This window comes from Trachinotus anak, unplaced genomic scaffold, assembly GCF_046630095.1.
Source record: "Trachinotus anak isolate AG129_WGS33_773 ecotype Australia unplaced genomic scaffold, CSIRO_AGI_Tana_v1 ptg000003l, whole genome shotgun sequence".
Taxonomy (NCBI): Eukaryota; Metazoa; Chordata; class Actinopteri; order Carangiformes; family Carangidae; genus Trachinotus; species Trachinotus anak.
In genome coordinates this window covers 14,695,117-14,706,662 of record NW_027273854.1, presented here as the reverse complement: position 1 = coordinate 14,706,662, position 11,546 = coordinate 14,695,117, and the positions used below count along the sequence as shown (strand labels likewise).

Below are 11,546 nucleotides of genomic sequence, written 5' to 3'. Positions count from 1 at the left end.
CTTCCTGTTTAGGGGGAGGTCAGAGTGGTAGAGATGTGTCAGGAGAACAGAGCCACACCTGAATCCACTTCTCCTGATTGTTCTCTCAGAGGACTGGAGACATCAGTTCTGCCTCTCTCTCCTCCCAGTGACAAACATTCTGCTTTGGTTGTGTTTTGGCTTTTGTTTTGCTTTATTTTGTCACTTTTACTCTTAAATACCTTATAAATGTCATGCACTCATGCACTCACCACACCACTGATCTACATGTCCCACATTAAATGTGTATATTGTTTATTATTAGTCAAATAAATTTACTTTGAACATTAATTGTTTGGTCTCATTTGTTTTTTCTTATATTTGAGCTGGTTCATGACAAAACCATACATTAATCATACATTAATAATAAGTACTTTGTACTAAGCTTAACAATGAAAGTTATTAACAAAGTTGATTAGTGAAACATTCAAGAGGGACTGTTGGAGGATTATGAACCTGAGATCTGTACTGTTTGATTCTCTCTCCTCCCTGTGAGGAGGAGTCAATGCAAAACTCAGATGTCTTCCACCTCTACTTATCTGACTGCAGAGAGGATGACAGAGAACAGTGGACACACAGTTGAACATGATGGACTATAGGACAGGACTGCTGCTGTTCACTCTCTGCTGGGCAGGTGAAGAGCTTCTCTAATTTTAATCTTACATATTTTCATTTGTGCTGCCAATGTAACACATGACATAAATTTCTGTCTTTGTCTGACAGGTGTTGATGGTCAGACTCTGACAGAATCTGAACCAGTGGTTAAAAGACCTGGAGAATCCCACACACTGACCTGTACAGCCTCTGGACTCTCATTCAGTGGCTACGGGATGGGCTGGATCAGACAGGCTCCTGGAAAAGGACTGGAGTGGATCGCTTACATCAGTGGTGGTAGCAGCAAATACTACTCTCAGTCAGTCCAAGGCCGGTTCACCATCTCCAGAGACGACAGCAGACAGCAGGTGTATCTGCAGATGAACAGTCTGAAGACTGAAGATTCTGCTGTTTATTATTGTGCTCGAGACTCACAGTGACTGAAGGTGGTTGAGCAGCTGCACAAAATCCTAACACTAACAGTCCTGATCAGTCCCCCATTAGCTCACATCCTTAATGTCCTCACTTCAGATAATTAAACAAATATTTAAATGTTTTAGACTTAAACATATTTTTTGGAATCAGTGATATTTCAATTGGGCTGAATTGTATTTATTTGACAGCAGAATATTTCTAAACAAAGATTTAAGGAAACTGGAACTTTGGGCAGGTGTTGTCATCATTCCTGCTTGAAAATTCATCAGCAGTCTTCAATCAGGTGTTTACTGTGGACTGGCATGAATCTCTCTGCAACCAGACAAAGAAAGACAACAAAGAAAAAACTGTTCATGATAATAATGATAATTATTATTATATAGCACTTAAACTGTTGCAAAGTGCTTCCCGCAACAACAACAAAACATTAATTAAAGAAGTTGGAACAGAAAAAAATTAAACGGTGAATGAAGAGTAGGTTTAAAAAATCTCATAAAAAGGCCAACCTATAAATATGATTTCAGGAGGCGCTTAAAACAGTTACCAGATTTAGCAGATCTAATAGTTTGAGAGAGATTGAGGGAGAAACTGTGGAGGCTATAGCTGAAAACACACAGTGCTTTTGATTTGACATCGACTCAGTGATTTTGATTTTTTTAAGGATAGTTTCAAGGATTTACCCTTAAGGAACTCCAGATAACAGGGTAGTAGACATATATGGGAGACATAATTATTGATGGGGCCATGTAAGTATTTGACAGGTATGAAGAAACAAAAACATTTAATGGCAGCACCAGTTCAGAAGCCTATCTATTTAAATGTACTCACTGAAACTGAGTGCTGATAACGATGACGACGAATCAGAGTACTGGCCATACCGCATTCCTGCAAAGTTGACTGCCTTGCATTATCCAGCTGCACCGTGCTGTGGAGAAGGTGGAATTATTTGTTAAAAAATGGTATGGCTAAGGTGCTAAAGGGATCATTCTCACTTGTTATGTTATCTTTGAATTCGCCTAGATCCAGTGTCAATAAATGTTTCCTTCGTAATACATCCAAGCCTCCTTGTATCATCTTTTATTAAGAGTAAACCAGTTTCTCCATTATTTCCATCATCATTAGATTATGAAAGGCCTAGATTTATGCTGTGCTTAAAGGTAGAGTATGCAGAATTTTCAAAAAAAAACAAAAAACAACAACATTACGGACCTGTACAAACATAAATCCTCTCAATCATCACTCATGACCCACTAGAAGTGTGTGGTGGTCTGTTTTTCTCCTGAGACTCAGCCCTCAGCCATTGTTTTGATGTGTGGCCGGTCTCCTTCTGGGCGGCAACCAGTGCTTATAAAAAGAGATTAACATAAAGCCCTCTGTTGTTAAATTAATGCATGGTCAACTGTGCAATCACTTATCACTATTTATCCTTGACAAGACTGGTATCTGATCACAAGGGTAGATTAGTAGGCCAGCAAAGAAGTTGATGACTCCATGTCAAGTACAAACACTAGTAGACTACCTGAAAGAAAGTGTAAGGAGATATAAGACGACAGGATATACATCCCCTCAAGTGAAATATGAAATCATCAACTCTTTCACTCTTACAAATTACAATTAAATGTCTCAAAAACATGAGCAGCTGGGCCAGCCAAAGACCATGTAACACATATTTTTAATATCACAGCAGCCAAGGTTCAATTGTGGCTTGGGCCATGCTACATATCATCCCCTCTCTCTTCACTGTGTTTCTTGTCTATCTCTATTGCCACTGTCCAGTAAATTACACTACAATCTCCAGCTGCTTCTATATGAATCTGTTCCATCAGCAGCTCGGTCAGTGAGTGTGTTTGCTGTGTGTCGCTCTCACACAGTGTTGTGCGTATCGACTCATGTATGTTGTGTTTCAGTTTCAGCTCCAACTCACCTCCAGAAAACCTCCCATGGTCCGTGCGTAAAACCAGCGGGAACGCCTGCTGAACGGTGTTAGTGCTTTGTGTTTGTTTGTCATTATTAAAGTTGTGGATCTAACTTCATCTACTTTATATCATTTTGAAGTGGGAATAGTTTTGTAAAAGTCTGACCTATAAATTCCAACATGTGTAATAACGAGTTCATGTGTTTTCATGATTACGTGCCTGTCTCAGGGTGAGGACCCAAATAAATTTGACCTTGTTAATAAAGTTTGAATCCAAATATCAACCTGTTACTGCTTCATGTTTTCTTTGTTATTCACCATTGTGCTGAAGGTTGTCAGAGGAAAATGAAAGAAAGACAAAACAATATATCAGTAAATTATTGTTATTTCATTTGTTACAAGTTGTGATGATTTGACTTTTACACCAACACATTCACAAACAAACACACACATTTAGCTTCATGTGCAGATCACACAGATCTCCTGTTGTTATGAAGAAGTTCATGGTTTCACTCTGGGCCCACAGAGCTACAGTGGGTGTGTGCAATAAAATAAAGGAATCAATAAAAACAAGCCAGTTTATGTCCTGCACACTCTGCATGATCCTCTAGTAACTATAGAGGACAGTTTGAGAGACAGTTTGTCTCCATGTTGTCCTCTCAGCTGCTTCTGTGGACAGAGACACAGTAACAGGTCTGAGTGACAGTGGATGAACTGTATGGACACTTCAGCAGTGCTTACACACCACTGAATTATTTCCTCTGATGTGGACGTGAGTGTTTTTCTGCCTTTTTGTGTCGGTTCAGTCATCAGTTGTCATTACTGATGATGGAAATATGGAAGATTTCTTATGAAGACTTGAGACTTGTCTTAGACTCGTCTTAAAGGACCTGACTTGAGCTTCTGAGAGACTTCAGATCTGAGTTGGACTCACTCTAAAAGACAGATACCTGATTTAGTTTGGGCCTTTTCAGACCACAGTTTTACAGCATATATATACACTGACACCATGTTGACACTCGGAGCTGCTTCCTCACACACTGACATGATGACATCACAGTGACGTTCTAGAAGGGTCACTGTGAAGTCAGAGCTCCTGTAGAACAGATCACAGTTCATCAAACCAGCAGACAGAAGCTCTTTACTCTCAGTCCAAGTTCCACTTCGACAAGACTCATCAAGATGTTTCGTCTGTTTTCCTGTAGCGGAAAGGTTTGTTTTCTAGATACACCACACATTCTCTGTCATTTCTCTGCTGTGGATTCGACCCTGTGGACGGTAAAAAGTGGAACTGTGTCCACTTCACAGTTCACAGTGTTTAGGAGAAACTGCCTGTGAAGCCACTTTATATCAGCTGTGAAGATACATCATGTTTCCAGTCATTTTAATCTCATTTATTTTTCCTGTCTCTCTACAGAAATCAACAGCTGTTATCCAACTGGTGGCAGATGAGAGGTAAGAAAGCTCATAACTATTATCAGACTGTTTTCCTGACTATTTCTTCATCTCCATGTTCAGGTCCATCAGCTTCCTTATTCACTCTGGGGGATGATTTTGTATTGTTTGTATAGGAACAATAATACTCGCCTCATGATACCAACTGTGTTTCTCTTCTTCACCAGTGTCGGCGCCCCCGACGCTCCGGCTGTCACCAAGAAGAAAGGAGACACGACCCCTTGGATATATCGACTCTTCGGTCGCCCCTTGGTATGTTTGGCAGTGTCATGGCTTCATATCAAACACATTTCAGTATTTTTTAAGAATCATATCTGAACTTGTTGTAAATATTATCAATTATATTTGACACAGTTTCTAATTATTGCTTCTTTTTGTTTTTTGTTTCTTCCACACAGACAAAGAAAAATCCAGATAAAAAAGAGAAGCAAAGGTAAAGACACATGAGATTTAATCCTTCAGCCTCTTTGTTAGCTGGGACTTTAAGTGTCTCAGAGAATCTGATGAGTTTGTGGAATTCAAACTTTTATTTAGTGTTAATACAAGGCTGTATTTGCTCTTTACCAGTGACTAGAAGCTGATTTATCTCTTTAAGTTTTCTCTCCAGCCAATCAGTGAGTTCCCAGTGAGATAACAAATGTTCCTCTTTGTCACCAGCGTCTCCACCTCTGATGACAAAACCCCGAGGAAGACCGCGAAGAAGCCTCGGTGGTGGCATTTTTGGAAGGTACGTATGTTTGACACAAAGTGCAGCTCTCAGTGTCAACCGGATATTTCATAATTGATGAGTGTTTCTTTGTATGATTTAACCTCAGTATTCCTTTACCCCAACAGAAGAGATGTAAGGTTGCACCCTCCCCAGAAGAACAGCCCCCGAAGGAGGAGTGCCACTCCACCCCTCAGCGCGACAAGGTGGTGGAGCTTAAAGACCAAAGTGAGACGGAAGGACGGCCAAAAGACGACAGCGTTCCTGAAGACCAGCCCAAGAAGAAGAAGAAAAAAGTGCCTGTGACCAACAACAAGACCCTCAGACAGCAGCAGATCCACTGTCTTGGGTAAGAACATCTGCATATCCACAAACACCAGAAAAAAGGCTGTGGAGAATCAAAGAGACAAACAGCTGCAGGGAGAAAATGACTTGTTCTGTTTGTGTGTCAGGTTCCCCAACCCAGCACAGTTCTGCTACATCAACTCCTGCCTGCAGAGCCTCCTGACACTGGAGGACTTCGTCAGAGACATCAGCCAACAGGAGCAGGTTTGGAGTCTGATCCCCGAAGGTGCAATCATGAGGTACAGCACCCCTCAGACACAAGCACTCATTTCATCCTTCACTTGATTCCTGAACACCACAATGTTTCATATCACAGACAGAGTCTCTAACCACCCCTCCCTCCCTCTCTCTCTCTCCCTCTCTCTCTCTCTCCAGATCATTAACAGACATCAGTGGGTCTCACTTCTCCACTGATGTTCGTCACAAAACCCGTCTTCTCTCCACATTCAAGAAGGCGGTTTCTCTGTGGAACCCAGAATTTGAAGACCTCCACCAGAAAGTGAGTAAGCAGGTTTTAAGGTTTGTGGTTTCACAGCTTCCTGATAGTTTCTCCTCAGTGCTTAAACCTCTCTGTGCAACTGTGTGCTTGTATAACTACAGGACGCTCACGAGTTCCTCACGGCCGTGCTACAACAGGTGAGGTGTTTGGGCCTACAGCTGCAGGTGCTGGCTCCCAGCATAGACAGGACCTACAGCTGTCCGGTGGAGGATCACCTGGTGTTCAAGATGCTAAACACCAGGAAGTGCAAGAGGTAAAGCCACACAGTTACACACCTTCAGCTTCACAGCAGAGAAGTCAAGTGTTGAACACTACGCAGTAGCCTCATCGTCACCTCTGCAGCTGTATTACAACTGTGTTATCTGTTCAATGTGTAGTTGCCATGCAGAATCCAGCAGAGAGGAGGATTTCACAAACCTCTCCCTGCACCTGGTACCTGGAGCAGAAACAGTACAACGACTGCTGGAATGTTACCTGATGGTAAGAAACACCTGTCCTCATTCATTCACATCACACCCACTGATATCATGTGATGATATGACGCAGAAAACTCTGACACACTTCAATCACACCATCACTACCTGTGTCAGTGTGTGTGGATGTGTAGCTGTTTGTCGTCGTGCATGTAGAAGAAGTGACATTGTGTTGGTTTTGTGTTGTTCTGCAGGAGACGGAGTTGGAGTACACCTGCGAGTGCGGAGCAACCAGGTCAGGCCAGCGCTCCTCATTTATCAATCTGCCAAGGTGAGAGACATCAGATCCATCACACATGAACAACCTCCTGACCACAGTGCACAGAGATAATACTGGTTCACCCACTGGTATCAGACTGGCCTCCACTGACTCGAAGGACAAACTGTGAAGTATTGATTAGGAGAAATACCAATCGTAAGAATTTGTAACGCCACATTTCAGTTTTTCCTCTGTCCCCTGCTGTCTACAGAGTGCTGGTCTTACACCTGAAGCGCTTCAGGTTTACTCCAACTCTCCAGCTAATTAAAGACCACAACCCCGTCGTCCTCTCCAGAGAGCTGGTGGTGCCCTCCAACCAGGTAAAGAAAAACTCAGAGATTTGATGACAAACAAAATCACCAGACTGGGGCTGATAGAAGTAGATGTTTGGACTGTGTGTAGACTAACTCTGATCCACTGTGTTCCCTCTCAGGGTGGTGGCTGCTACAGTTTGGTTAGCACCATCAGCCATATCGGCGCCACAGCAACGAGAGGTAAGATGATCCATGATTCTCCTTAATGTCACACTGAGTCTAAGTAACAATGATGTTCACTGAATCGCTGCTATCAGTTAAAGTCAGACGACCTTCATAACATCCAACACAGCGCATATAACGCTTCCTCTGCTCCTGCTAGGACACTACATCTGCGACGGGGTGGATCCAGATGTGGGCCAGATAGACCCGACCGACCGCTGGTTCACCTACAACGATGCAGCGGTAACTGAAACCAGCGGCGCCTCCGTGTGTGACCGGCGACGAAGAACCGCCTACATCCTGTTCTACAGAAGACAAGTAAGAGTTGAGCTCTGCCACATGTCCACTGAAGTCAGACACATCATGGAGAGGATGTGGCAGAGAGAGACTCAGCACCAACACTGCTCTTCTGTACATTTCACACTAATTACAGCTGAGAAAACACAGAAAAACACCTGGATTTATTCTCAGTTCTAGACGGCAGGACGCTCCTGAAGAAGCCTGAGTGGAAACCATCAGCAGGCACCTGGCTCCTGAAGACAGCAAGTCCAGAGGAACAACCACGGGACGAGGCATCAAAAGGTAAGTACCCCCCCCTCTGTTTCATTCTCTTTTTCTTTCTCTTTCAGTGAAGAGTGAGGCTGAGCAGGAGATGCAGACACAGAAGATGATGGATAAAGACCACAGCCTGGGTTGGATGGATCAGGAGCAGAGGAGGACCAGAAGGAGCGCCAGCCCTCAGGAGGAAGGGCCCCCCCCCCACCCAGAGAGCCCGGTTCCTCCCAAGGTTCCTTCCTCTTAAAGGGAGTTTTTCCTTGCCACAGTCGCCAAAAATTGTAATTCAGTTTCAGGTAGACGGCTTGCTCTCTGGGGAATTAACACTGTAAATATTTCACAGTTAGATAAATAAAAATAAGCAATAAGCGGGCAGCACGGTGGTGCAGTGCTTAGCGCTGTGGCCTCACAGCAAGAAGGTCCTGGGTTCGACTCCCTGGGGCCTTTCTGTGTGGAGTTTGCATGTGCTCCCCGTGTCTGCGTGGGTTCCCTCCGGGTTCTCCGGCTTCCTCCCACAGTCCAAAGACATGAACGTTAGGTTAATTGGTGACTCTAAATTGCCCTTAAGTGTGAATGTAAAGGAAGAGAAAGAATATTTTTCTGTATGTATTGATGAAATATTAATTTGATAAAAATAAAAGTAAATTAAAAATGAAAATAAAGTATTTGTTGTCTTTTTTTCAACAGCCTGATCTCAAATGTTCTTTTACATTGTAGGTTGTGTCTGTTTAATTTCAGTGTGTGCTTTGGTGTCTGTACAAATAAAAAATTAAAAAAACAATATTTGACCTATAAATGCCAAGATGTTTGGTAACAGTATTATGAATGTGTGCTATCGCTAACAGGTTCACTAGCATTGCTGTGGAGCATCTCACAGTAATCTTAGCTTGGGTTAATGGTTGTGGCTGGTTTGTTTTTGTTGAATCTTTCCCAGTTTTGTTTTTGTTGTGTATTCAGTGGTTGCTTTCACTGGACTTGGACTGGAGCCGTGTTTAACACACAGGTTTAACATGAAGCTGTTCACTGCACCGTCCAACTGAAGAACTCGCTTCTTGATAAAAGCTTGAAAAAACTTCACATCCAGTCACGTCAGAAATGACACAGAACAAGCTCATTGGTCAGATTAGGATTTCCCAAAAGGCCCTACTTCCTACTTTTGAGAACAAATTCACCAAATTAAATAGGTGTTAGGTAGAAATAACATTTAGTATGAATGAAACATGTAGTTTCAGAAAGATTAAAAAAACAAAACTATAAAAGACTATGACTCAAAACCACAAGTGTGATGAGTCTCTAACAGCTACTTCAAATCCCAGTCAACTCCAGTCTACCTTTACCAAACAAACCAGCAGGTCTGTGAATATCAATTGCTTTCTTTTAATGTTGTGATATAGACATGAACTGGACCCGGGAAGAAATCCGTCCTGTAATTAACTTACTTTAGATGTGGTCCGGGACCGGAGCTGATGGGACAACAGAAGTGAAGAAACTACAAGTGAAGTGAATTAGTATATTTTTGAATATGGTGTGTACTTATTTATTTAATCTTAATAACTTCGTTATTTGGCAGCTCGTTGGCCGGAACTGAATCAGGATCGGTGAAGCTAACTGTCATTAAAACTGGGCAGGGGGCTAAAATGTTATTGAAGGTTATCATAGGTCTGTAGTTACATGCAAAATGATCCATTTTTAACTGCATCTGTCGATTCTCACGGTGAGCGGCAGCTGCTCGGTGGACCGGTTTTACTGAGCTCATACTGAGCGGCGACCCCTCTTCCTCTTCTTCCACAACCTCTGTGTGTGAGACCTGAGGCCTTCTCAGTCGCGCCTGCACAAAATAGAGGGCGTTGTCACGCGGTGACATGATATGATTGACTTGCCTTGCAAATGAGCGACAGAAAACCGGAGCAGACAGGACAGACTGCAACCAGAGTGGCAGAGTCTGTTTAAGACTGTGAAGAAGATGTGCTGATGGATGAAGATTGTTTAGAGTTTTCAGTTAAAAGAAAAAGTACAGAAACTCAAGTAATCAATGTAAGAACTAACAAGATGTCAAAGAACACAAAGAACAGCTGTTGACAGCGGGTGTTGAGGCGCTGCATTATGTCTTGCATTATGAATTATTTTTTAACCAAAAAATATTTTGATGTCCATTACCTCTGTATCTCGCTTACCTTCCACAGCCGGGCTGGCTGCTACCAGTTCATCATCATCACCTGTCCATCACCTGCTCCTCTGTACTTGCTGGACAATAAATGTAATGTGAGTTTAGCTTTACATTTAGCTGAAGTGCTTAAGATATCAGTAATTTGAACACTTTTCATGTAATATGCTCTTCTGCTCTGTCTGTTTCATAACAAACAAATAATGAAATGTACAGTAATGCCACAACATTACATTTGAATCATTTATTAATTACTAACACTGAATGTTAGTGTACAACAAGTCATTAATTAAAAAAAAAAAAAGTCAAATGATCACAGCGCAGCAATGTGGTTGCTGAAATCATGAGCCATGAGAACGAATTAACAGAATAACAGGTACAAATGACACAAATACTACATCCATACACATCCTGATTAAAATGAATGTCTGAATCAGAAACAAGTGAAACATGGCTGACTGGTTTTTGTTTGATTAACTTAGAGACCAACAGAAGATCACATCTTGTTTCCAGGTTCATTGAAACAAAAACACCTAAAAAGATAAATCTGGCCCTGTATTTCTCAACCTGCTGTAGCTACTGTCTGTTTGACATTACCCTGTCGTATCTTTTCCAGTACAATTTCTATTGAAATGTTGATTTGTTGCCCTCTTGATTTGGGGTAGAGACAGTACTATTGTATTCCATGTGTGTATTCCTGGATCCAGCAAATTGTCCAATTTCATTGCATCAGTGATGTGTAAATATTTAAATCCCAGACATGTCTTTGTTGTCATCAAGGCTTCAGGTGAGGTGAGGACCCCACCCCTGACAAAATGTGTTGTCCAGAGAGTGGGCTGACCAGGGGGAGATTCCTGGGCCACTTTTTTGCCTCAGTCTGCCCTTGGATGAACACAAACACTTCACAAAATCAAAATAAACAAAATAAAGTAAGTTCAGATTATCGACAGTATGGAACAAATACAATAAATAAATAAGATAAAAGTTTCATCTTCTTTTTCAAGAATCCAAGAAAAGAAACATTTTCATGTCCACTCAGTCTTATAATTTCTAACTTCACACTGCAATATTCACTGGATTCAAGAGGCCAGAGAAAGCTCTGAATGAGCACAGGCAGAACCTCTGCTGTGAATGGCAGCTCCTTTCAAAACTGTTTCATCATGACTGAAAATGTGTCTTTAGAAATATTCTTTTCATCTACTCATCAGCCAATATTTGTCTTTCTCATGAAATACACACACTATAAAACACATTGAAACAAGGAGAAAAGGTAAACAGCATCTTTCTAGGTCCATTTAAAACTTTAGAGGACAGTTAAAGCCTTTGTTTTCTCTCCTCGGTCTCTGTGATGAGACAGTTACAGTAGTTTATCTCATTCATCAGAGACAAAGACTAACTCTGAAGTAAAAGGTTTTACATGTTTGTACATAAAAACATGAAACTTTTTGACATTGTAAATTGAATGAAAAGTTTTGACTGATGACTTCATTTGAGTTTCTGCTAAAATGTTGAATTAAATTAGTTAAACAACATTTCATTGTTCTCTGCTTGAAACGAAATTGGTCTTTTCTGTAAATGTAGAGACATTTTCAAACAGTCACAATTGAGTGTGGAATTAAATCAAAATATTATATGTAAAACAGAAGTGATTT

The 11,546-nt window shown here is 41.5% G+C and overlaps 1 protein-coding gene across 2 annotated transcripts; it reads left to right on the top strand.

Moving 5' to 3' along the window:
• The first annotated feature begins 3,412 nt into the window (after window positions 1–3,412).
• LOC139608835 (ubiquitin carboxyl-terminal hydrolase 37-like) lies at window positions 3,413–8,633 on the top strand. Of its 2 annotated transcripts, XM_071462943.1 has the most exons (15): window positions 3,413–4,174; window positions 4,380–4,417; window positions 4,585–4,669; window positions 4,816–4,850; window positions 5,075–5,144; window positions 5,252–5,472; window positions 5,576–5,707; window positions 5,844–5,967; window positions 6,069–6,220; window positions 6,345–6,447; window positions 6,635–6,711; window positions 6,911–7,019; window positions 7,133–7,193; window positions 7,336–7,493; window positions 7,647–8,633. In XM_071462943.1, the coding sequence occupies exons 1-15, from the start codon at window positions 4,145–4,147 to the stop codon at window positions 7,650–7,652; spliced, it is 1,401 nt and encodes a 466-aa protein (XP_071319044.1). In that variant the 5' UTR covers window positions 3,413–4,144; the 3' UTR covers window positions 7,653–8,633. The 2 variants fall into 2 exon arrangements, with proteins under 2 accessions (XP_071319044.1, XP_071319035.1); XM_071462934.1 differs by having other exon boundaries at window positions 4,120–4,417.
• The last annotated feature ends 2,913 nt before the right edge of the window (window positions 8,634–11,546 follow it).

Excerpts from the sequence above, each read along its gene's own strand:
- LOC139608835 (XM_071462934.1), top strand. The coding sequence starts at position 4,332 with ATGTTTCCAGTCATTTTAATCTCATTTATTTTTCCTGTCTCTCTACAG. Across the intron at positions 5,473-5,575 it reads CAGCAGATCCACTGTCTTGG|GTTCCCCAACCCAGCACAGT; the intron begins GTAAGAACATCT and ends TTTGTGTGTCAG. Across the intron at positions 7,020-7,132 it reads TGGTGGTGCCCTCCAACCAG|GGTGGTGGCTGCTACAGTTT; the intron begins GTAAAGAAAAAC and ends GTTCCCTCTCAG.